The sequence below is a fragment of the Anomalospiza imberbis genome, chromosome 6 (assembly GCF_031753505.1).
Source record: "Anomalospiza imberbis isolate Cuckoo-Finch-1a 21T00152 chromosome 6, ASM3175350v1, whole genome shotgun sequence".
NCBI lineage: Eukaryota > Metazoa > Chordata > Aves > Passeriformes > Viduidae > Anomalospiza > Anomalospiza imberbis.
Window position 1 is genome coordinate 56,545,150 of NC_089686.1, and position 25,422 is coordinate 56,570,571.

General features: G+C 50.6%; 1 protein-coding gene across 2 annotated transcripts in view; it reads left to right on the plus strand.

Annotated features, from left to right (window-relative positions):
• Positions 1-25,422, plus strand: part of NUP160 (nucleoporin 160) — a 27,274-nt gene continuing 1,852 nt past the window's right edge. For both annotated transcript variants that reach the window (XM_068194559.1, XM_068194558.1), the window contains exons 1-31: positions 1-243; positions 383-593; positions 1,543-1,765; positions 1,848-1,926; positions 3,089-3,203; positions 6,486-6,644; positions 7,515-7,592; positions 8,155-8,252; positions 8,845-8,929; positions 9,160-9,228; positions 9,865-9,948; positions 10,393-10,563; positions 10,648-10,747; positions 11,885-12,050; positions 12,585-12,700; positions 12,806-12,966; positions 14,026-14,159; positions 14,431-14,501; positions 15,976-16,135; positions 16,591-16,660; positions 19,377-19,475; positions 19,721-19,840; positions 20,511-20,606; positions 20,701-20,795; positions 21,434-21,530; positions 21,621-21,726; positions 21,843-22,003; positions 22,536-22,596; positions 23,703-23,813; positions 24,792-24,915; positions 25,124-25,225. In XM_068194559.1, coding sequence (XP_068050660.1) covers positions 41-243; positions 383-593; positions 1,543-1,765; positions 1,848-1,926; positions 3,089-3,203; positions 6,486-6,644; positions 7,515-7,592; positions 8,155-8,252; positions 8,845-8,929; positions 9,160-9,228; positions 9,865-9,948; positions 10,393-10,563; positions 10,648-10,747; positions 11,885-12,050; positions 12,585-12,700; positions 12,806-12,966; positions 14,026-14,159; positions 14,431-14,501; positions 15,976-16,135; positions 16,591-16,660; positions 19,377-19,475; positions 19,721-19,840; positions 20,511-20,606; positions 20,701-20,795; positions 21,434-21,530; positions 21,621-21,726; positions 21,843-22,003; positions 22,536-22,596; positions 23,703-23,813; positions 24,792-24,915; positions 25,124-25,225 — 3,725 coding nt within the window. In that variant the 5' untranslated portion in view covers positions 1-40. The remainder of the gene's footprint in view (positions 244-382; positions 594-1,542; positions 1,766-1,847; positions 1,927-3,088; positions 3,204-6,485; positions 6,645-7,514; positions 7,593-8,154; positions 8,253-8,844; positions 8,930-9,159; positions 9,229-9,864; positions 9,949-10,392; positions 10,564-10,647; positions 10,748-11,884; positions 12,051-12,584; positions 12,701-12,805; positions 12,967-14,025; positions 14,160-14,430; positions 14,502-15,975; positions 16,136-16,590; positions 16,661-19,376; positions 19,476-19,720; positions 19,841-20,510; positions 20,607-20,700; positions 20,796-21,433; positions 21,531-21,620; positions 21,727-21,842; positions 22,004-22,535; positions 22,597-23,702; positions 23,814-24,791; positions 24,916-25,123; positions 25,226-25,422) is intronic.

Genomic DNA, 25,422 nt, shown 5'->3' on the forward strand with positions numbered 1-25,422 from the left:
CGTGCCCCGCGCGGCCGAGGCGGGAACGCGGCGGCCCAAGATGGCGGCGGCTCTGGCGGCGCGGAGCTGCCTCGAGCTGAGCGCGGCCGGCCGGGCCCCGCCGCGGGCCCCGCAGGAGCTGCTCTTCGTGCCCCCCGGCATCGCCCCGCTCCCCGCCGGGCGCTACAGCGACAGCGCCGGCGGCTTCTGCTACCAAGAGAGCGCGCAGCTCGGGGCCGCCACCAGGAATCGCTGGGTGCGATGGTGAGTGCGCGACCCTCCTCGTCCACGCCTCACCCTTCTGAGACCCTCCTGTCGCTCAGATCCTCCTCATCCTCACCTCTGCCCTTCTCTCCCCTCTCAGACCCTCCTCATCCTCAGCTCCGCCCCTCTGTTCCCGCAGGAGCACGTCGGGGGACACGGTGGAGCTGGTGGAGGAGTCCCTGGACGTGAACCTGCTGAACAACGCTGTGCGGCTGCGGATCCAGGGCTGCCCGTTCCTGCCGGGCGGGATCCACCTGTGCGAGGTGCAGAGTCACCTGGTGGTGCTGCTGCTCACGGCGCAGACGGTGCACCGGCTGCTGCTCCCGCACCCCGCCCGCCTCTACCGCAGCGTGAGTGCCGGGAATGCCGCCGGGAGCCGGGGCAGGCGAGCCCGTCAGCACTGGGAGGGCTGGGGAGGGGGTGGGTGACCCAAAATACATCGGGAACAAGAGGAAAAGTGGAGGTTTGGGGAATTTAGCCGTGTTTTGCTCAGGAACTGGCTGGGCGTTCAGCCTGTGTCATGCGGACTGTGGTGACACTGGAGTTGAGCTGCTGCTGGGAATGAGCCTCAGCTTTTCCAGAGCCCTTCCTGACTGGATTGTCTTTTTTTTTTTTTTTTTTTTTTTTCCTCAGCTGAGGAGGCTGCAGGCTGGTTTTGTCTGGGTTGGAATCCGTATTTCATGTGGCAGATGGGTCCTAGCCAGGGTTTATATCACATTTACCATCTTTCCATGGATGTGGGTTGGAACTGAATGGTTTTTAAGGTTTCTTCTGACTGAAACCATTGCAGGATTCTGTGTTTCTCCCCATTTGCTCTGACTTTTCCTTTTGTGCCTGCTTCTTACCAGGAACCTCTCCTCTCTTGGAGAGCTTCTCTCTCCAAGAAAGCTCCGGAGAGCTTTCCCAAGGGATGACCCTGTGCTGTGGCAGAGCTGCTCTTCCTGGGATTTGTGACCAGTGGTTTTCTCTGAGCTATGCCACATACTTTTTACTGGAAAATTCCTTTTGATCAAGGAGACAGTTGCCATTCCATCGATGTCTGGTGGTTATTTTTTTTTTCCTGTGCCTTAGATATATGTGCTCAGGATTTGATGTTTTATGGAATCCTCTAGGATCATGGAGTCCAGCACTGCCAAGGCCACCCATGTCCCCAAGCAGCACATCCACACAGGATGGGAACTCCACCACTGGAGCCTGTTCCAGTGCCTGATAACCCCTTCCATGAAGGAATTTTCCCTGATATCCAACCTGAACCTCCCCTGGCACAACTTGAGGCTGTTTTCTCCTGTTTCCCCACAGGAGCTGATAACGGAGAGCCAAGTGCAGTCTGTATTTACAGATATCAGCAAAATCCACATCAGGGATCCCTCCAATTACTACGTGATTCCCAGCGTGCCGGGGCTGGCTCCCAACTCCGTGGCCTCCGCAGCCTGGCTGAGCAGCGAGGGAGAGGCTCTCTTCGCCCTTCCCTCTGCATCAGGAGGGATCTTTGTCCTTAAGCTGCCTCCTCCCGATGCTCCTGGTAAGGATTGGGCATCACAACCCCTCTCCCATCTTGGAATTTAATTTGATCTTTGTTTTTGATTTTCCTTTTCTTTTTGAAGGGAGTGTTTCTGTCGTGGAGTTGAAGCAGAGCTCGGTGGTGCAGCGTTTCCTCACAGGCTGGATGCCAACTGCCATCAGGTGAGTGCCTGGAGGGAGACAAACAGAGCTAATTTTGGCTTTTGGATCCCCTCACCTGGAATTTTTAGCTTGAGTCACACAGGCACCTATAAATACTCCCCCCAAAAAAGTTAACGGGGTCACAGGAGCTATCAGTGTACGGAAGTTGGGAGTGGAATGCTGGATTAGCAGGGTCCTGCTGTTCCATGTGTCTGTGAATATGTTCTCTAGTAATTGGCCTCCGAGGATTTGCCCAGGATGTGGCTCGCAGCCAGCATGGATTAGGGATTACTCTGCCCTGGTGCTGAGGAGCCAGGCGCGTTCCTGACGAACAGAGGTTACGTGGGGATCACATGGATGCTCCGTGGTGGGTTGGGATTGTTAGGGTGGTTTAGAGTGCACAGCTGAATCCTAGAGCCTTTTTCTTGGAAGTGGGAGTGGGTCCCTTGATGCCCTGAGTGACTTTGACCACTGTGGGGGTGATGCCCAGGGGCCAGCAGGATCCATCCTGCCAGATTGCTCTCCTCAGTTTGCTGCTGTTTAAGGTTTACTTTTTAACTGTTTATTGTTTACTTTTTGGGCCTGAAGCCGCAATGGTGTCCTTGGTTCTTGGGCTGAAAAAGTACTGTTTTTGTCTAACTAAACTGTGAAGAGAACTTGCTAACACCTCATATGAAGTTCAGAGTTATATACTAATACAGTTCAGAATCTGGAAAATATGAAAGCTAAGGCATCATTTGAGGCTGTCAGGATCCATGCCAGGGGCTGCTTAGATCCTTTTTTCCCTCTGGATCCTTCACCTGTGTTTTGCAAGTACCAGGCTGGGGATGGGGAAGTGGGAATGTGCTTCAGTTCCACCAAAGCATGGATGTCACTGGTGTGGTGGGATCCTCTGCTCTGTGGATGCTGAAACATTCCCTTCTCCTGATCTCACCTACCGGTTTATTTGGATTTAAGCACAGTGGTGGCACCCCACTGCCTTGGATCTGTGCACCTACCATGATTTTAGAATCACGAAATCCTGGAATGGTTTGCATTGGAAGGGGCCTTAAAGCTCATTCAGTCCCACCCCCTGCCGAGGGCAGGGACACCTTCCACTAGACCAGTGTCCAGGCTTGGTTTGGACACTTCCAGGGATGGAGAATTTTCTTTGAAGGTGTTGATGTAACCTCTGGTTTTCCAGAGGTGATGGCGGCCCCTCGGATGTGCCCGTCAGCCTCTCCGTGCACTGCCTGGATCACGATGCCTTCCTCTTCGCCCTCTGCCAGGACCATAAGCTCCGGATGTGGTCCTACAAGGTGAGCAGAACCTGGGTTTGGGGGAGTAAAATGAAGCCCAAGGAATCACAGGTGAGTACTTGGCATGGATCTGTCTCCCATTAAATTGTTGCTGTGGCTTCTCCACACTGGGATTTGGGACAATGTGTGAGAGCAGTCGTGGTGTGTGTTTGTAGCAGTGTCTGTGAAGTGAGGGGTTTCCTGCCCAGCCTCATTCCTGTGGGCACACAGTTTGTGGTGACTGGGAGCGGGGCTGGGGCCGAGCCTCATCCCCAGTGGGCACAGCTGTGAGAAGCAGGTGAGCAGCACTGCCAGCAATGAGCCATGGAGTGCCCAGGTGCACTGAGCAACCACCAAAGGGAGCAGAGGGCACACAGGGGCACTGCATGAGCAGTGAGGGCTATTGAAAGGTTGGGCTGAAGGACACACAGGTGCAGTGCATGAGCAGTGAGGGCTATTGAAAGGTTGGGCTGAAGGACGAGAAGGGCAGATGCTTGCAGCCTTCTGAGGTGATACGATGTTGCTCTGTATGGGCAGACACCTGAAGCCTTCTGATAGTGTGTGGTGATACTCTGGATGGGCTGAAGCCTTCTGATGAGGTATGGTGTTACTCTGGATGGGCTGAAGCCTTCTGATAGTGTGTGGTGATACTCTGGATGGACTGAAGCCTTCTGATAGTGTGTGGGGATACTCTGTGTATTGTGGCTGTCTCAGCTGCAACCACTGCTGTGGCGTGTGTTGTGACATATGATGACCTTGATGTGACTCAGGATTGGGCTGTAGGGTGAGACAGAGCCCAGCCGAGTGTTGAGAGCAGTAGGAGAAGCTGCCTGTCTGGACCAGACTGATTTTGACACCTGGGGTAGGTGAGCTGCTGGGGACATAATGGGAAATAATTTATCAAGTGAAGAACAGAATGTTTTATCTGCATGGAAAGCTTTGTGGAAAAGAGAAGTCATTAAGTCTACTGACTATGCCCTTTGTAGTGTTTTACCATGGGCAAAGTCATAAGATTTTAAGACTGATGCAAGTACTGCATTTAGTGTTGGGAAAGACTCTGGGACCTAGACAGAGCTGCCAGTGAAAGGTGAAGCTGGGAGATGTGGCACACCTCCAGCTATTCAAAGTGGAGAGCTTCTTGTCTTCCCCTTGCAAGAGTATCAACAAGGTGATACTGTGGAATACAAATGCCCAAATTTCTGTCTTGAAAGGATTTCCAACAATCAGCTGTCTCAATGGGCAGTGGACAAGCCCCCCAGTTTGCCTGGTGTCCTATATAGCATCAGAAGAAGGTATGGGCAGAAACAATATTGAGCTGAAAGGGGTTGAATAAACCAAGCTGTACTCCACATCGGGTGACTATATTGAACTCCGTTGTAAACCGGGATATTTGGAAGACCCAAATACTCCCAACTTCAGAGTACAGGGTGTGGAGGGGACATTGAAACACCACTGGGAAGGAACTGCTCCCTGGATAGGAACACTGTGGAAAAAAACAATATTCAGTTGCAGTCATCCAGCCATTCGAGCCCTTGCTATCGCTCAGGGGACCCTGTTGTGTTTGAGTGCAAGCACTGGTACCGGCAGGTTTCCCAGAGGGAGAAATTCAGAACACAGTGCCTGGATGGAGTGATTCCCTATCCTATGTGTGAATAATCGTCGTTGTTTGGGTAAATGGAAATGGCATGAGGGAGCCCAGCTGTGGAAATGACAGAGCCCTCAACCAACCTGGTGACTTGAGCTCAACTTCTCCTGGTGTTTCCTATTTTGCTGTGCTTTGTTTGCAGCTTAGCCAATGTTCTGTCTTAGAATTTGTTCTTGTTTTTATTACTGGATGGTTGTCTTTGCATATTATCCACATTAGATCTAGTTTTGTAAATGTATTTACATTTTGTAAATACTAGTTTTGTTTTTGTATTTACATTTTATGCAGACTAAGGTTTGTGCTTGCATTTTATCACTTCTGTACTGCTCTCACTGTTATTTTATTAACAATTGTAAAAGGATTAGAACTTGGAGTTCTATAGCTGTATAATTATTGGTATTGTTAAAGTTGTATAGATGTTGAGGTAATTGTATAGCTGTTGATTTTGTTGATAACCTGGTGTTTGGGCTTTGGCTTATTCTTGTATGTTGCTATTGATATTGTCAGTATTCTAGAAATGTAAGTATAAAGATTTTAATGATATGTAAGTTTAGAGAGTGAATCAAGGTCAGTACAGGGAAGCATTCCAGAGTTGGTGGAACCTGCAAAACAGACACTTGTACCATGTTTACTATTTCTTCTGCAAGGGCCCTGTAGAGAAATAGTAGACATAGCATTTATTTAAAAGAAAAAAAAATATAAAGGGATAATTGTAGGCACACAGTTTGTGGGGATTGGGAGCGGGGCTGGGGCCGAACCTCATCCCCAGTGGGCACAGCTGTGAGAAGCAGGTGAGCAGCACTGCCAGCAATGAGCCATGGAGTGCCCAGGTGCACTGAGCAACCACCAAAGGGAGCAGAGGGCACACAGGGGCACTGCATGAGCAGTGAGGGCTATTGAAAGGTTGGGCTGAAGGACACACAGGGGCAGTGCATGAGCAGTGAGGGCTATTGAAAGGTTGGGCTGAAGGACGAGAAGGGCAGACGCTTGCAGCCTTCTGAGGTGATACGATGTTGCTCTGTATGGGCAGACACCTGAAGCCTTCTGATGAGGTGTGGTGATACTCTGGATGGGCTGAAACCTTCTGATAGTGTGTGGTGATACTCTGGATGGGCTGAAGCCTTCTGATAGTGTGTGGGGATACTCTGTGTATCATCATACAATGTATGTGTGGCCTGAGACGGCCACATACAACTGCAACATACACGTTCCTGGGATAAGAGTTGTTTCTAGACCTACTGGAGCCTTTGGGAAGGCAGGCAGGAGCACTTTGAGGCCCCAGGAGCCATCCCAAATGGATTTTCTCCTGCTTTCAGCAGTAATGAAAGTGTCTTTGTCAATAGGAAGTTAATAAAAGCCTCTTGCTCCAGATATTGAGTGCCAGAGCTAATGGAGCAGCACGGTGCTTTCACGGCTCAGTGGCACTGGAATGTACTGTGGGAGGGAGGGGAAGCTTTATCCTACATGCCTGGGCTCCGGCAGCCTGTGGGAAGGGGGTCCAGGTGAGCTGGGAGAAGCTAAGAAGTGGTTCAGTAATTGTATGGAGCCTTAATTAACATTTGTTGTGGCAGGTGTTGCCTGGAAGGGGAAGGAGAGGAGCAGTTTCTCAATCCAGAATATTTCCTAAGCTGCTCTCCTGATACTTTTGTTGTTTGCAGGATCAGATGTGCCTGATGGTGGCGGATCTGCTGGAATTCATGCCGGTCAGCAGGGACCTGCGGCTGGCGGCCGGCACCGGGCACCGCCTGCGCTTGGCCTTCTCCCAGTCCCTGGGCCTGTACCTGGGAGTCTACATGCACGCTCCCAAGCGAGGGCAGGTATGGAGCCACGGGCTCTTCAGGCTGTAGGAAGAGGAGTCATTCCTCTAGGACTTGGGTTTGGAGGGCAAGAAATAGGGAAAAGTTTCATGTGTGACCCTCTGGAGGGATCAGTGGTTTCTAAATAAACATTTTTCCCCTCACAACGCTGGGGGATATGTGTGCCCGAGCTCTGGGAGTGGAATTCCCTGTGTAACTAAGCTGATCCATGAGGGATGGTTCACTTTTTTACCTTCCGCTCCGAAAGCGTGGATGTGCTGTGGGAAAAGAAAAGGTCCAAAAGGAGCTAAAAGCATGGAAATGCTGGTGGTGTGTTTACACCAGGCTCCTGGGAGTGTGTGGATGTTCTGTAACTTGGGGAGAACTTTTCGTGGAGAATGATAAATTTAGCAGGAGGGGAAGGACGGCACAAACCAGGCTCATCTGTTGGAGAGCTTATCCCTTTCTCCAGGGAATTTCCACACAGAACAAGAGTGTGTAACTTGAGTCCTGCTGTCCCACGAGTGCTCTGCTCTGGGAGGAACATGCAGAGCTGGGCTTGTAGCTGAGGAATTGGGGCTTTCCCACCTTAGTCCCCTTCTTTTCCCACATCTTGTGGTCACTGGGTGTGGTGGTCTTACAGTTTTTCAAGTTTAGTGTTTGGAAAGCCATGAGAGTCGTTTGGGTCCAGGCAGGGATGAGCGCCCTTAGGGAAAAGGGTGAAGCCAGGATATCTGTGCAGAGGGTCCAGTGGTGTGCTCAGCTCACCCCTCTTGTTCTCTAGGTTCGGTTAGCCCTAGCACCAGGCAGGGAGATGGACTGGAATGATGATATTCCATGAGATGTGTTGGTTTAGTCCTTCAGGAAATGATTTATGAGGTGTGTTTGTAGTTTTGTGTCTTCCAGCTGGTGAGCACTGAGAGCAACCGCTACAGCCTTGACCACATCTCCTCCCTGTTCTCCTCACAGGTGAGAGCTGGGGCCTGGCCCCAGGAGGGAGAGGTCTGGACTTTGGGATTTAAATTGCAGAGTCACAGGATGGTTGGGTTGGAAGGAGCCCCTTAAAGCTCATCTTGTTGTTCCAACCTCCTGCCATGGGCAGAGACACCTTCCACTAGACCAGGTTACTCCAAGCCCTGTCCACCCTGGCCTTGTACACTGCCAGGGATGGGGTAGCCACAGCTTCTCTGGGCAGCCTCAGCACCCTCACGGGGAACAACTGCTTCCCAATATCCCACCTGAATCTCCTCTTTCTCAGTTTGGAGCTGTTCTCCCTTGTCCTGTCACTCCAAGCACTTGTCCAAAGTCCCTGTCCATCTTTCTTGTAGGTTTCCTTCATTTCTTGTAGGTTTTCCTTCCTGGAAGGGGCAATTAGTTCACCCCAAAGCCTTCTCTTTTCTGGGCTGAACAATTCCCAAAGCCTGTTAAATTCTAGAGGGGAATGTTTTGCTGTTGTTAAGTTCCCACCTTTCTATGCTGTACTCTAATTTAGAGGATAAGAAAGGAAACTGGCTCTTTCCCTCTTTCCTAGGAGACTCTGGTTGACTTTGCCTTAACCTCAGCTGAGATCTGGGCACTGTGGCACAACGAGGAGAACCAAACTGTTGTGAAATACATCAACTTTGAGCAGTGAGTTTTGGGCATGGATCGCTGGGATAACTGCAGGAAAACCTTGACAGAGCTCCTCAACTTAGAGATTTACACTCAGGCTGCTGGAATATGGAAAATGTAAAACTCCAGGCAGCAAGATTGCTGAAAATGGAGTTTGAGCGTGGCAGAGGGCACGTTGTGCTTCCCCACAGCTCCTTCAAAACAGCCAGGTGCTCCCTTCCAGGAAAAAACACGTTGTGGGGAGATGGTGACGGGAGAGGATCATCCCTGAATATAAAGCTGAGAAGGTGGCTTGTTGCAGAGCCAGGGAGTTGAACAGTGGAGGAAAAATGCTGTGTCCAGATTTTAGGAGAAGAAGCTACTGGTCAGTCTGGTCAGTTGCAAGTGAGCTTGTGGGATGGGGAAGAAGGTTGATTGAAATGAAGGATTCCAACCTGTTCCATCAGTTTATGGCTAGGAATGCCACAGTTGTTAACCTCTCCTGCCAAAATCTGTCCCTTGTCACTGCACAAACCTCCTTTTCCACACCCAGAGGGCTGTTTTTGCTGATGAAAGCCACAGGTTTGGTTCAGGTGGATGCCAAGTTGATTCCAGGTTTGTTTCCTTCCAGGAATGTTGCAGGCCAGTGGAACCAGGTGTTTGTGCAGCCACTCCCTGAGGAGGAGGTGACAGTCCGGCAGGATCAGGACCCCAGGGTAAGCACCGTAGAACAGCACCAAAAAATAATGAGGTCACTCAGGAGAGAAAATTGGAATAAACAAAGTCAGGAGTGTGCAGGAGGTCATTTTTGATGCCAAGTTGGAGCAGGGTGTGGACAGAAACACAGATCCAGGGGATGACGTTGATAATGGGAGGAAAGACCAGAAGCAGCACCTTAAATGTTCTCCTCATCCTTGAGCTTCCTTAAGTTATGATCTTTTTGCAGGAAATCTACTTGGAATATCTCTTCATGCCTGGTCGGTTCACTAATGCAGCTATCCAGAAGGCTTTGCAGGTAAGTGAGGGAGAATTTGGGATGCTTTCTGTTCATCCTCTTCCTGCCCCTTTAGATGTGAGGCAGCAGGATTCCTTGGAGCTCTTGCCAGGCATGTTTTTATGGGGTGTCCCTGGAGCGAGCTGATGGCTGCTGGGCTGTGCTACAGCTGCTGTATGCCCACAGCTGGAGACAGAACCTGGAATCCAGATAATTGCTTTTTTTCCCCCCTTGGATAGCACAGCAGGTTGCTGAGCTTGTTTTTCATTCCTGCTGATGTAGCCAGGAGAATGGGGACTCAGCTCCCTGTGGTGCTGTTTGTCAGGATATGTCATGGAATCATGGAATTACTAAGGTCAGAAAAGCTCTCTGAGATGGTGGAATCTGATGGTGGTTCCCTCCAGCACTGCCAAGACCACCACTAACCCATGTCCCCAGGTGCCACATCACATGGATTTTAAATCCCTGGAGGTATGGTGGTTGCACACTGCCACACATCTGCGTATCCCAAATTTTGCATCCAGACCTTTCTTTTAACACTTCCATCCCACGAAGTGCCAGCTGACGTTCTTGTCCTGCTTTACCTCAGTTCTGCTTGAACCTTCAGTGAGACTTTTTTTTTGCCTTAAAATCCAAGTTTCTTGTGCTGCTTTGCAGATCTTTTCTCAAGGAACTGAGAGGCACATGGATCTGACATGGGATGAGTTAAGGAGAGAGGTCACCTTAGCTGTGGAAAACGAGGTGAGATGGATTTTCCTTCCAGGATATTGTGTGGTACATGGTGTCATGATATTTTAGGTGCCGGGTGACCCTGTGCCTTGGTTTATCCTTTATTCCTCCAAAGGGAATGATGTAACTTTTTAAAAAAGTACAAGTTTTCATCCTTCCTGCCTGGGGTTTCCTTTCCCTCTTGGGATTTTGGAATCCTGGCTGTTCTCTCTGCTCCCTGTGTGCACTTTGGTCACCCATCACATGGTGCCCAGACCGCTACCACGCAGAGCGGTTGCTCATCATTTTGGAAAAGAATCCAAAATAGAAGGATTATCTTCCAAATAATCCAAAGAACAATTATTAGGAGACCTACCTGAGAGATCCCTGTGTTATTTTTGGGTCTGAATTTCACTTGTTCTCTGCTGTTTTTATTTCACTTGGCTGTTCCTGATTCCCTTGTTTTGCCCCCACCAGTTCCAGGCCAGTGTGACAGAATACGAGTGCTCCCCGGAGGAGTTTTGGCAGCTGCAGGTGGAATTCTGGTCCAAGTTCTATGCCTGCTGCCTGCAGTACCAGGAAGCTCTTTCCCGGCCCCTGGCCTTGCACCTGAACCCCTACACCAGCATGGTGTGCCTGCTAAAGAAGGTGAGACTGGGTGGTGGTGAGATTCCCTGAACAAGTTTCTCCAGAGGATTTGAGAAGCTCAAGGACTTTCTCCTCACCTTTCAGGGCTCCATGTCCTTCCTCGTGCCCTGCTCCTTGGTCGATCATCTCTATCTCCTCTCCAATGAGCACCTCCTGACCGAGGATGATGCTGCCATCTTTGAAGGTGAGAATACATGGCGTTTCTTCCCTCCTGTCAGAGATGTGGGAGCTTCCATAGGCATCCCTTGAAGAGCTCCTGATCCATAGTTGCATGGAGATAGTTTTATTTTGGCTTTGCAGGGGTACTTATTTTGTGAAATTTGCCGTCATGCTCACACCAGCAATTAGAAAATAGTGTCAAGGCTGCCAATAGAATCATGGAATTGTTTGGGTTGGATGAAATTCTTCCCTGTGAGGGTGGGGATGCCCTGGCACAGGTGCCCAGAGAAGCTGTGGCTATCCCATCCTTGGAAGAGTCCAGTGCCAGGTTGGACAGGGTTTGGAGCAGTCTGGGATAGTGGAAGGTGTCTCTGCCCATGGTGGGGGGTGGCACTGGATGGGCTTTAAGGTCCATTGCACCCCAAACCATTCCAGGATTTATGAGATGTTTTCACATCAGCTGTGGAGAGGGGCTGTGCTGTTCCTTGTCTCCAGGAAGTGAATGCCAGAGTATGGAAAACATGTCATTAATAGTGTCACCACAGTGCCCTCTGTGCTTTGCTGGCCCTGGAATGCTGTTTCACTAAGAAAAAGGCAATGGAAAATGTTACCTAAGCTCCACTTTCATGCTTGAGTGATTTTTATATACTTTTATAAAGCGGGATCGTCATCTGTTTGGTTGAGCTTTTTGTGGAGCAGAGGGAAGGAAAGTTGGAGGCCTGGGCTGGATTTGGGAGTCCCAGCAGGAGCCCCAGCAGTTCCTTTCCTGACTGTTTTAAACAGTCATAGTCTCAAAAAATGGGATTTAATTTAAAATCTGACCCATAAAGGATTGCTGAGCTGAGCCATTTTTTTCAGGATATATTTTTTTTACACTCCTTATTTTCTTTCAACCTGTGGCTGGAAAAAATCCCTTGGAGGGAATTTCATTTCTTTTATTGTTGCATCATTTTTTATTTTCTGAACAATAAAGCCCAAATCTTTCCCTTGTCAACTCCTGAGCTTTAATTCAGCCTTGTTATTGGGGAAGGTTTGGCAGAGGGAACTGGGACCAGTCTGCTGTTACTGGTGATAGGAGCTGAACTAACTGGCTTTTGCATGGTCTTCCAACCTTTCCTTGGAAATCTCTTGGAAAATACACAGTTAGATTCTTTCATTGCAGATTTGGAGATGTCTCGTGATGTTGTCTGTCTTGTCCAGTGCCTTCGCCTGATTGGAGAATCAATTTCTATGGAAATGGCATTCATCATGGAAATGGCTTGCTCCCGCCTCCAGCCTCCAGAAAAGGCTGCAGAGCAGATCCTGGAGGACTTGATAGCTAATGACACGTAAGGAGATGTGTTTTCCAGAAGCTTCTCAGAGTGGCTGAGCTGGGATTGTCCAGAGCTGTCCCTGCTTGACATCCAAGGGTGTTTGAGATTTGTGGGCTCCTCGGCCTGTGCTGCAGGAGACTTTTCCAGGGATTGGAGACCGTGGTTTGGTGCTGTTAGCAGGGCCTTCCATCCACAACCTAGAGAGCAGAAGAGGCACAAATTCCTGTAAGGTGTGAAAAGAAGTGCCTGGAGACAGCAGGGAGAGGACAGAGCCTTGGTCAAACCCTGTGGTCCTGTGCTAACCGAAATTGTTTGCTTGTGGAATGCCAACTATCTGGCTGTTATTTCCTGGTAGCCTGAGGGAGTGGAATAAATAGACTGGTCCCTGCAGGCGCTGTAATAAAACTCACGAGCTAGCCAAGGATTCCAGTTAGGAATGTCCAGGCTGATCAGATACTGACCCTCACTGGAAGGGAGCGTAAGGGAGCCCTCTTCAGTTGGAACCTCAGCTTGCCGTTCGTGATGATGAGGATCTTTTTGATTTTGCAGGGAAAATGTGATGGAGGATATCCACAGCAAACTGCAGGAGATCAGGAGCCCCATCCATGCCATTGGTTTGCTCATCCGAGAGATGGACTACGAGACGGATGCTGACATGGAAAGAGGTGAAAGCTCATTGCCGGCTTCTGGGAAACGCTAGGAAGTGTCTTTATCCTGGGAATTGTTCCTGCCTGTGTGGCTCCTGCCTCACCTGGTGGTTTTCCCCTCAGCTCCTCACCTGGCGCTGCGCATGAGCCTGTCCCAGCTGTTTGGCAGCAGCACCGCGGCGCATGTGGTGTGCGGGGGGGTGGCCAAGATCTGCACCGTCCGCTTCCTCCTCTGCCGGGACCTGCTCATCCTCCAGCAGCTCCTGCTGCGCCTCGGAGATCCTGTGAGTACAGCTCCTGGGACCTGGGAATCCTGTGGGGCTCTGCTGGCGGTGCAGGGTGGAGCTCTGCCTCTTCCCACAAGGCTGTTGGAATGGCCTGAGGCTTGGGCAGGTCTTGCTCTCCTCCCGCTAAGCAAAGCGGCCTAATTCCATTTGTTCCTCGATGAACATCCAGGAAGCGGGAAGTAAAGCTGTATTTGTGGGAGAAGGGCATGGATTCCAGCCTCCTGTGTGAATCAGCACACATGCAGCTTTTCCAGCTATCCCCTGTCCCTCTCCCAGCAGCGATGGCAGCGCTATTCTCTGGCAGTGCACTCCAAGGCTGCAGTTTCTGCCCCTTGGAAGCTGCTCCAGCCAGAGCAAACAGCCTCCACGATGTGTTTGGAGTGGTGGGATGGACTGGTCTGGGTCTGTCCCATCAGGCCTGAGGCCACGTGAGGCATGGTGCTGCTGCTTTGGGTGAACGCAGCGATGCGGAACAAGTCCCCAGACAAGGACAGCCTTGTTTAAACCAATATTATTTGCTTAGAAATAGTCAGGAGTTTCCTGGTTGAAAATAAATCTCTTTTTCCTGGATAAGGTTATCCTGATAGCATTAAGATGCATTGCAAGGTGCCCTCTGGAGCTGGGCTCTCCCAGACCATGAGGCATGTGACCTGCTGCTTTCCCACCTTGATGTACCTGTGTCCTTCAAAAGCTCAGATTGTTTCATCTCCTGTGACTCGTGCTCTTTGCTGGAGCTTATGGAGACCCTGAGGTGATCTCTGCAGCAAAGCCATGATTTCAGTCCATCCTGGAATGCTTTGGGTTGGAAGGGACCTTAAAGACTGTTTAATTCCATGCCCCTGACATGGGCTGGGGCATTTGCCACTCGGCCAGCTTTCTCCAAGCACTTTCCAATCTGGCCTTGACCAGTTCCAGACGTGGGACAAGAGTCCTGCTGGTTCCCTAGGAGGGCTGAGTTCCTGCCAGGCTGTTAAGGGACGAGCTGGGCCTGACACAAACCTCTCTGGTTGCCCTTGTCCTGCTCCAAGTGTGCCAAGCTCTGGGCTTTCCTTGCAGATGGTTTTGGGAGGGGGACAGCTCTTCCAGTCCCAGCAGGACTTGCTGCACCGCACCTCTCCCCTGCTGCTGTCCTACTTCCTGATCCGGTGGGCGAGCCAGTGCCTGGCCTCCGACGTCCCTGTGGACACGCTGTAAGTCTCTACCTGACCTGGCTTTGAGTCCTCCCTAATCCACCTGAAATGCCCTTCCTGGTGTGCAAAGCAGGTGGTTGCTGTGGGAGTATCACTCCAGGAGCACTGGGGAGGGTTTTTTTCCCTTCCATGTTCTGAGCTGACTCTGCCTTGTGCTAAATCTGCCCTGTGAGGCCTCGCTGTTCTGCGCTCCGTAGGAGTTGAACAATGAGCACAGTTAAAGCGGGAGGCGTTTTGTTGTCTCTTCACTGATGGCTCCTTTCTTCCCCAGGGAATCTAATCTGCAGCATCTCTCTGTGTTGGATTTAGCAGACACCACGGCCCTGACACCACACAAACTGGGTAAGGTGTCCACGGATCATCAGCTCTCCCTTTCTGTTATTTAAGCCTGTCTCTGCCACCTGAGGGAAGTGCTTTATGCAGGGAGCTAATGGACTGTGTGGTTGAATGACCCTGATTTAAGTGGGGATGTTTGTCAGGCTGTCCACCAAAAAAAAACCAAACAACCCACAACAAACCAACAACAAAGGATCTTGGAGTGCTGAACTCTGATTTTACTCTCAGCCTGAGAAGGATGGGAATGTCTCACAGAAACAAAAATTTGCCATTCTACCTCTGGCAGCATCAGCCAAACTTATTGCTCGTGTACTTTATAGTGGCTGTAGTAGCTCACACCAGGTCTGTCACAGAATCCTGGAATGGCTTGGGTTGGAAGGACCTTAAAGCTCATCCTGTTCCATCTCCTGTCATGGCAGAGACACCTTCCACTAGCTGGAATTGTTCAGAGCAGCCTGCTCCATCCAACCTGTCCTGCTCTCCAGCCTTTACCCTACAGCAACAAAGGGCAGCGGCTCAGGGAAGCAAGAAAATGTAGAAATACTTGCTCAAAACCTATTTGAAAATATGGAAATAACTCCCCAAAACATTGCAGCTGATATTTGGTTCATATTTTTTTTTTTAAGTTTTGCTGCAAAGATGTAACTTTTGGGTTAGTTTTTTATTGGGAGAATATAAGGCTGCTTAATTAGGGAAATGTGGGCCTTGAAGTGGTTCCAGAGGGAGGAGGTGAACAGGGATGGGAAGGAAACATGCAGGTAAGAGCCTGCTGTGACTAGTCAGCACTTGGAGGCTGATCTACTTCAGAGGGAGCTGGGGAAATCTGGGACAAACAGGCAGCAGTGCCACGTGGGAGCTGGGAAAGAGCTTCCTCCACTTTCTGACATCGGTGATCCTCAGAGCCCGAGCTCTCCCTGATGGAGAGTCTGGGTGCAGGAGGCAGCTGGAAATGTCAGGGAAGTTGAAAACATCCTTTGTGTGTGCTGGTGTCGTGGGTTATTTCTTGGCTGGCTCGTGAGGAAAGTGCTGTTTGGCCACTGTTCTCTGGGGAGAAATATGTGAAACATAGGGAAGGAGGTGGCAGCTCGGGGAGAGGCGTTGGGAACAGTCAGTAAGGGGGGATTTTTGGGGTGCTGGAATGAGGAGGGAGGGAATAGAACAGCCAGCTCAGCACTCCCTCAGCCCTGTCATGCTGGGAATAACAAGTGGAGAGGGAGCAGAGCCCTTTTCTTGTGTGTTTTAATTGAGCTGTGGTTAATAAACACTTGCAGGATGGGGCACTTTGATCTCCTGCTGCTCCCTCTGACTTAACCAGACAGCAGGAGAAATCCAAAACCAACAAGCTGGAGTGTGGAACGAGCATTTGGTTTGCCCTGACTTAATCTGTGCTGTTTGGGCTGATGAGCAAAGGACAGGGTGGAAAACCTGGGATCTCTTCTACAGGCTCTCTACTCACTGTTCCTTTAATTTGTACTTTTAGTATCCGGTCCTCAGACAATCGTGGAGCTCTTCTTTCAGGAAGTGGCCAGAAAACACATCATATCCCGACTCTTCCTGCAACCAAACACCTCTTTGGCTGAGACAAGCTTGAACTGGCCCCACCTTATCACCTCAATAGTGGCTGATTTTCTGCCTCTCCTGTATCCTTGGCTGTGAATCCATTGCTACTGAGCCTCCTGCCATTCCAAAATCAGTTTTCCACGCCTGAATTTCCAAGACAAATCTCCCAAAGGAGCGAGGTTGTTGGCATTAATGGGATTTGTGGGTATTTTAAGATTTCACAGATTTCATCCTGTTTAGGTGCACGATAAAGGATTTGAGTTTTTGACTTTAAGCCCCTGAGCTCTCACTACTTGGCTTGGTGGGGTGGGATGCTGGGGGATTTGGAAGGGTAACAGGAGCTGGGGATTAGATGTACTGGTGATTTTGTTCTAATATGGATAAATCTTATTACAGAATAATGATTTGTATAAAGAGCAGCTTAATCTTCTCTTCTTTCCCCCCACAAACGGAGCATGAGAGGCATGTTGGCTTCCAGACTAGTCCTCCAAGCTCTCCAGACTGGATTCTCCTGTGTTCCTTAACCTCTGCTCAGATGGCCCAGCAATCCCAGCTTCCTCTTCCCAGAGTGCCTGATGGGGAGCTGTCAGTACACCCAACTCCAGGTGAGTGCATCATGCCAGCCCTCTCACGGGTGCTGGAAAACTCCCTAAAATATCTTTCCAAGTGCTGGAGTTCTGCTTTCCCCTAGTCATGAAATCCTGGAATGGTTTGGGTTGGAAGGGACTTCAGAGCTCATTCAGTTCCATCCCCTGCTATGGACAGGGATGCTGTCCACTATCCCAGGTTGCTCCAAGCCCTGTCCAAACTGGCCTTGGACATTTCCAGGGCTGGGGCAGCCACAGCTTCTCTGGGCAACCTGTGCCAGGGTGTCCCCACCCTCACAGGAAAGAATTTCTTCCCAATATCCAATGTAAATCTTCCCTGTTTTAGTTTAAAACCACCACCCATTATCACTGTTCTCTGAGCTGAGACAGTGCCACAGAGTGTTTGATGGGGTGTGATTTAAGATTGTGGAATCCCAGAACAGTTTGGATTGGAAAGGACCTTAAAGCTCATCTCATTCCCCTCCCCTGCCATGGGGGAATCATCATCTGCATTTTCTCTTTCATCTGTTTTCAAGAGCATCCAGACACTCAGGTTTATGCTACTCCCTTTCCATGAAGGAGTTTATTCTCCCAGGGCTTTTCTGACCGTGTGATGCCACGCTCCTGAAACATCTTTGCAGAGCCTGTTTAAATATCCCAGCAATCCTAGAGCTTGTTGGCCGCTGGTGTGCCCACAGCCTTTCCTGTTCCACCTCTGCCCGTGATTGCCCCTGGTACCTGGGTTCAGAAGGATTTCTTCAGCCCAGAAAGTGTTCATCTATTTCTTAAATATCCTTATTAGTGAAATAAAGTGTGAGAAACACCTGTCATCATTCCATCTCTGGCTGCCCCTGGCATCCCAGTAGCAGAGATGGTGAACTCCTGATTTTTCCAGGGGTTTTAGACTGCTATATTTCAGATCACTGTTTCTCCACCTTTCTCCCTGTGCTCCTGGCAGCTGGAGTTGCTTGTGCTCGAGTTCTGACCTGCACAATTCCTTGTCTGCAGCTCCACGTGATCTGCAGCTTTATCCCTGTCTGGGCATTCCTGGAGGCACCAGGGCCAGGCAGGCTGTTAGTGACGACCTGTTTTTCAGCAGAACCTTTTATCCTCCCAACCCCTCATACCTGGGGGCTGAATTGCTTCCTTTTGTGTTGCTGCTGAGAAGAATTGAGAGAAGAATTTCAATTCTTCAGAGCTTTTGAGCCAGGAAATGCCAAGATTGGAGCAGCATCTTCTCCCTCCTGGCATATGTGCAGGCTTTGAATCTCCTCGCATTTCTTTCGCCTCACTGGTGTCTCCTCCAGGCTTTTATCTTTGCAGAGCCTGGCTCCTCCTCCTCCCCACTGCCTTCTGTTCCTCTCCCTGATCCCAGTCGGTCACGGAAGCGTGGATTAAATGCCTTGACCCCAGGGAGATAACAGTAGCTTTGCTGTGAGCATGGTGACCCAAACTGTGGGGGTACAGGAGGCTCCTTGCAAGGAGCAGACAGGCACGGGCAGTCTGGTGTCAGAGCAGGGGCCTGGGACATGGGCCAAACCTCTCTGTGTTGCTCACTGTGTGTTACAAGCTGGAGCAGGATTTATCCCTTGTGGCTGCTAATCCAGGGAGCGAATCTGGGCTCTGGATACGTCGCCACGTGGTTTTGAGAGGACTCACGGCCAGGAAAGCTGAGGCAGGAGGTGCTGGTGGTTTGTCCACCTGTAGAAGTGACTTGACTTCCAAGTCCTGGTTTCTCCTCCCAATTCCTGCTGAGTCCCACGGCACTGCTAGCAGGACGTGGCTGCTTCTCCAAGGATGACGAGGATGCTGTGCTGGCACAGGCCCAGGCTGGGTCATCTCGCTTTGTCTGTGCCCTCAGTGCCATCGGCACTCCCTCCCATATGCTGTAATCCATGGGCTTCCTTGGCTTCTGGCCCTCTCCTGCACAGGTATTCCCCTTCTAGCACCTGCCTTGCCCATTGTACTGCAGTCTTTGCTCTGCCCTCCATGTTCTGTCCACATTTCCCCTGCAGTTACGTGCACCAGGATGTAGGAAGAATCCTGTCTGATTTTTGGAACTGTGTTGGGAGCTGCTACTGAAGTGCTTCATACAGGCACTGGAGCTGAGCTGTTCAGAGCAGTTTTTTTCCCAGGAGCACGTGGGGGATATCTGCCCCTTACAGGCCTGGAGCAGCTCTGCTCTGGAGAGCTGAGAATGTTCAGCCTGGAGAAAGGCTCCAAGGTCTCCTGGGAGCCTCTTCCAGCGCCTAAAGCGGTTCCAAGAGAGCTGGAGAGGGGCTTTGGACAAGAACCTAGACTGACAGGAGAATGGCTTCATACTGATAGAGAGCAGGGCTAGATGGGGTATTGGAAAAAATTCTTCCTTGTAGGGGAGCTGAGGCCGTAGCACAGGTCACCCAAAGAAGCTGTGGCTGCCTCATCTCTGGAAGAGTCCAAGGCCAGGCTGGACGGGGCTTGGAGCAACCTGGTCTAGTGGAAGGTGTCCCTGCCTTTCACAGGGACGTGGGTCTGGATGGGCATAAGGGGTCCCTTCCAACCCAAATCATTCCAGGGTTTCATGCTCAGTGCATCCAAGGGACTTTGGGGCTGGAAAGAGCAGCCCTCGAGCTGGAGAAGCAGGATTTGAGCACAGTAATTAAAGGAGCCACCAAAAACTTGCTGGTCCTGGCTGCCTCCAGATCACAAGTGAGTGCTGACCTGAATCCAAACTCCCGTTCCTTCTATTCTGTAGGAATATATCCGACTGCTGCAGCCATGGTGCCACGTGAACATGGGCTCCTGCTGCTTCATGATGGGCAGGTGCTACCTCGTCATGGGTGAAGGGCACAAGGTGAGGCCTTCCCTCATCTCCTTCCCGGGGTCTGGGACCTTTTCTCTTGGGAGGGGGAGGTGCACAGGAAACATCCTTCCCAAGCTCTGCCTCCTTTGGGAAAGGATGGGATTGGAGCAGAGTGGTGTGATCTCCTCTTGGGAAGATTTCACAAGCTTGGGACAGGTGGTATTGTCCCCTCACCTGTATAGCAGGTGGATCAGTCACCTGAGGGGATAGCGAGCTGATTCCAGGTCTGCTTCCAGGCTTTGGATTGCTTCTGCCAAGCTGCCTCTGAGGTGGGAAGAGAAGAGTTCCTGGACAGGCTGATCCAGCCCGAGGAGGGTGAGGTGGTCTCCACGCCACGCCTGCAGTACTACAACAAGGTATGGTCCTGAGCAGGTAAACTGACACTAAGTCTTTCCACACTGGAGAGGGAATTCCTGCTCCATCCTTGGCTTTGTGGGAAGTGATTTGAGCCTCAGGAAACTTAGGTTTTGGAATGTGAAACGTTTACTTTCTTTTTTTTGTTTGGGGGTAATGACAAGCTGAGTATGTGAAATTTAGGTACTTTCTACCTATTGGTTTCCTAATAGCCAAGGACTTTGTTATCCAGCAGAAAAAGGCAGGATGAGATCCAGATGCTGGAAGCAGAAGCCAGACATGTCCAGTCTCGATGTAAGATGCTGCCTAAGGCAAAGGTTACTCAGCTCTGAGGCAAATTAAAATGAATATGTTTAAATTGAGATAGAATTTATCTTCTGCATAATACTGTGGTTCAGGCAGGCTTCAATTCTGGAGCTGGGCTCTTGGAGAGGGATTCCCTGGATTTAAGATCCAGAAACTAATTATTAATGCTGAAATGCTTCAAAAATTCCCCATGTACAGAGGTGAATCCTCCAGAGAAGCTATGACCTGGTCCTGTTGTGCTGGGATTTCATCCAGATCCCTGCAATTTACCCAAATATTCCCCTTTAAAGTCTAATTCCTTAAATATCTTTAGGGGCAGGAAGAGTTCCTAAAATAAAAACTACAAAAAACCTTCCTGCCTTCCAGGTCCTTCGCTTGTTGGAGATGCTGGGTTTGCCAGAGCTGGTCATCGAGCTGGCCACCCTGGCCATCATGGAATCAGCAGATGACTGGAGAAGCCAGGTACAGCCACTTCTTTCTCAGCAAGCTGTTTCTTCAGGAACCTCTTCCACAGGAATTTCTTGCTGGGTTTATAACCGATCTGTGCTGTTTTCAGGCTACTTTGAGGACCTGCATCTTCAAACATCACTTGGATTTGGGGCACAACAGTGAAGCCTATGTAGCCTTAACACAAAACCCAGATCCAGGCAGGTGGGTGGCAGGCCTATGCCTTTGTTGTGGAGATCCGTGGTCCCATTTTTCCATGAAACTGAAAGGAAAACGATACTTTAGGGGAGGGCATGACTGCTGTGTTAAGCAGTTGATGTGTAGAGGTGGGTTTAAAAATGTAGAGGTCATTTTTGGATGTTCATCTGAAGGACACTTGGGATTGGCACCCTCTCAAAAGAGGAAAATGGGAGGAAGAAAAACAGGGAGGAGACTGAAGGATCACGTTTGTAGTAGTCTGTGTTTAAAAGCTGTAGGAGCCTGGTTGATTTTGTTTAATAAAAAGATTTAGTGTTGAGTTTTCAGTTTGGAAAGTGAACTGGGTAGGGAAAGCTTTATCCTAGCAGAGAAAAATGATGGAATAACAGGGGAGGAAAAGGAATGCTTTTTAACTAATTGAAGGAGGGAGACTGCCCTTCTGAGAGGCCTTTCCAGAGGATCTCCGTTTCCAGTACAGGAGAAACTTGAAGGTTTAAGTTGGTTCTGAGCCAGGAGAAAACCTGCAGAGCTCATCCAGAAGCAGGAGCTTGTCACAAAGTGGTTGTTTGTGGCTTAAATCCTGGGTTTGTTCCTGCTCCTGGGTTTATTCCTGTTCCTCCAAAGGGTTGTGCTTCCCTCTGCAGGCAGCTGGACTGCCTACGCCAGCTAGTGGTGGTTCTCTGCGAGCGATCCCAGCTCCAGGACCTGGTGGAATTTCCCTACGTGAACCTGCACAATGAGGTAATCCTGCGCTGGAATCAAGGCCTGGAGGAGGCCACAACCCTCCCTTTAAAGGGATTATGGATTCACTGGAGCCTCTGTGTGCTGCAGGTCGTTGGGATCATCGAGTCCCACGCTCGGGCCATGGATCTGATGACTCACAACTACTACGAGCTGCTCTACGCCTTCCACGTGTACCGGCACAACTACCGGAAAGGTAAATCTTGGGATGGCACCTTGTACCTGCCCACCCACCTGGGACACTCTTTCCCCGCCCGTGCCAGGTGTGTGGCCTCTCCAGGCTGTTGGCTGATGCACTTTCCCTGTTTTCAGCTGGAACAGTGATGTTTGAGTACGGCATGCGGCTGGGCAGGGAGGTGCGGACGCTCCGAGGGCTCCAGAAGCAGGGGAATTGTTTCCTGGCTGCCATTAACTGCCTGCGGCTGATCCGCCCGGAATACGCCTGGATAGTGCAGCCAGCCTCTGGAGCTGTGGTAAGAATGCTGAGCTTCCTGAAAAGGAGCTTCCAGAATCCTTTCTGATGGGAACAGAGGTGTTGGACTTCTTAATCTGCTGCTTGTGACCAACTGTCTTGCTCTGCCCATTGGCCCTATCCGTTACCCTTGTGCTGTTCCCCCCTTTTTAGGGCAGGGGGGAAGCAGGATAACTTTTGGGAATGGGCTGGTGGATAGATGTGGGAGTACATCACGTTGTGTTAAAGACAGCAAATGTTTTGGGGAGTGTGAACAGCTGGCATCCCAGTCCAGAGGATAGTTAGTGTGTAACAGGGGTTGTGTTTCAAATCCCAGTCAGGACTCAGGGAGGTGGTGGCTGCAGCCTGGTCACCTGATTCTGATGTTCCTGATAGCTGGGGATAAAGTAACCTGAATTCCCAAGGGACTACACAGCTTCCCTGGTCCAAAGCAAGGCTTGAAATGGAGAGCTCTTGTTGGGATTTATCCTATCAGTGATTTATCCTTCAGAAACCAGGTGGGTATAAATCCTCTTTCTGCTTTTTCCTGCAAGTACGAGCGCCCGGGAGCATCCCCGAAGAGGAGCCACGATGGGGAATGCATGGCTGTTCCCAGTAAGTGCCCAGTCCTAGTCCTTCCCATGCCTTTGGAGTTTCCACAGCCCCTCTGCAGCTCCCATGGGAGCTGGGACATGGCTCAGGCCAGCTCCTGCCTCCACCAGATCAATAATTTGTGGGATTTTAAGGTCATTAATTTTCCCAGTGTCTCCCAGTTGCAACACGCTGCCACTGTTCCCCAAGGAATACAGTAATTTCCCCAAGGGAGCAGCTATTCCCCAAGGAGCTCCTGTGCCTGCTCCTAACAGCTTGATGCCTTGACAGCATTTTTTTTCCAGTGGAAGTAACTTGTAATTTAAAACAAAACCAGCTTTTTGAGGCAATTTCTAGTTTTTCAAGGCTCTTTGTGCCTTTGGAAATCCTGTTGGGAATAAGCTCTGCCTGTGTCTGCCATAGCCCAGGATTTGGGATCAGGTTATCCTCAGTGTTCCAGCAGGAAAATTTAAGGTCAGGTATTTTTAAACCTGCTTTTTCTAAAGATTTTTTTTCTGTGGCATGTACCTGGCAGGCAAAGCAGCAGCTGTTCCCAAATATTATCTAACATCTGGAGGAGGAGGAGCTGGACGATGGTATCAAGGACATAAGCACAGTCAAGGGAGCAGGGAAGAGTCAGGAAAATCCTGATCCTTCCTTTGGTGCTTTTTGGGGTACAAATCCTCTTGGGATGGCAGAGGAGTGTGGAGATGCTTTTACAAGGGCTCCAGGGAGTCCTCAGAGCCCCTTCAGTGCCTAAAGGGGCTCCAAGAGAGCTGGAGAGGGGCTTTGGACGAGGGATGGAGCGCCAGCACAAGGGGGAATGGCTTCACACTGACAGAGGGTGGGACTAGATGGAATGTTGGGAAGAAATTCTTCCCTGTGAGGGTGCTGAGGCCCTGGCACAGGTCACCCAGAGAAGCTGTGGCTGCCCATCCCTGGCAGTGTCCAAGGTCAGGTTGGACGGGGCTTGGAGCAACCTGGCTTGGTGGATGGTGTCCCTGCCCACAAAAGTGGATGAGTTTTAAGGTCTCTTCCAGCCCAAACCATTCCATGATTCCATGACATTCTGCACAGTACCCAAAGAGCCCTTTTTGAAGTGCTGAGAGCTCGGTATCCATCTGTTCCAGCCACTCGCCAGATCGAGATCCTGGAGCTGGAGGATTTGGAGAGGGAATGTCTGCTGGCGCGGATCCGGCTCACCCTGGTGGAACACGACGTGTCGGCAGCAGCTGTGGCAGGTGAGGGGTTTCAGCCACTCTGTCCTGCTCCAGAGGCAGACCCAGAAGCTGCCAGGGACCATCAAATTCCCATCCCTACCATGAAATCCAGCCACTGACTTCAGCAGGGTCTGAGACGCACATCAGGGAAACCACTTTTAAGTTTTCCATTTTGTTTTGGCTTTTCCAAGCTCTGGTGGTCTGCAGTGGGGATGGGATGAGCTTCTGAGTTGGGAGAAAAAAGACATTTTGGAAATCATGGAAGCATAGAATTATTAAGGTTGGAAAAGATGTCCAAGATCATAAAGTCCAGCCTCTTTAGTCGATTAATAATTTATTTTCCTGGACAATCCTGCTTCATGGAACAGTGTTAAAAAGTTGTGACAGTTGTTCCTTTCTGGGAAGCAGGAAGGTGTAGCTCTCCCACCTGGAGTATTTTAGTATCTCTGGTACAAGTTACACAACGTGTCCACATCTTTCCCCTCTAAATGTCAGGAGGAGGTGACTTCCCAGCGCGGGATTGCAGGGAAAGGTTGGAACAGCTGCTTTGAGGGCAGAGTGGTGACGCAGGGAGCCGAGTGCCACAGTTTCTGTGCTGGCAGAATATGTATGCTTGGATGCAAGCCTGTGATGAGGCTGTCCCCTCCCTAACCTCAATGATCTTGGGGATCTTTTTCCAGCCTTAACAATTCAGTGATTCTCAACATCAGCAGCATTTGCCTATCATGTATTGCTACCCATGTCCCTCTCCAGCTCCATCAGGAGCAGCTCTGTGGGTCACAGCTGCTCTGTCCAGTCCCTTCAGGGATAGCTGCTGGGCTCATGGGATGCTCTGGAGGCTAGGAAAGCCTCCAGCCATGGATTGAGGAGTACTGCTGCGGGGTGTTGGAGGCTGTTGGCGCCCTGCTGCTGCATCTCTCGATGAGTAACACAGAGCGAGGCCCTGGTGAGCACTGGGGTGTTACTGGAGAGGCTTTACCTGCTCTTCCTCCCCTTCAGGCAACTCCACACCTGAGGAAACAGTGTCTCTGCTGGTCCGGGCTGGGCTCTTCGACTCAGCCATCACCCTGTGCCAAACCTTCAAGCTGCCCTTGACACCAGTCTTTGAGGGCCTGACCTTCAAGTATGTCTGGGTGCCCTCCCACCTCGGGGAACACAGGGCTTGGAGGGATGCAGGGGCTTGGGCATGGAGCTTGCCCAAGAGCCTTCTTTCCCTGCCAGTCCAGCTGGGTTGTTCCTTGGGAATAGTCCTGCAAGGGGTGGCTTTGATGCTAGTGGGAAGGGGCTGGGCTCTGGAGGGACCCACCTTCCCATGGCTTTTGATCGTGCAGGTGCATCAAGCTCCAGCTGGGAGGGGAAGCGGCACAGGCAAAGGCCTGGGACTGGCTGGCAGCCAACCAACTCTCAGCCCTGGTCACCACCAAGGAGTCTAGGTAGGTTTATCTCCACAGTTCAGGAGGAGGAGGATCTGAAGACAAGAGCTCTGTGCAAATCCAGAGGGTCACGGGTCCTTAAAACTCCTAAGGCCAGAACTCTGGGCAGGGGATGTGGGGAGAGTTGTGCTTCCACCCTGTCCCGACATCACTTTGAGCACACCGTGGCCTCACAGATGGGGCAGGAGCTGCTGGCA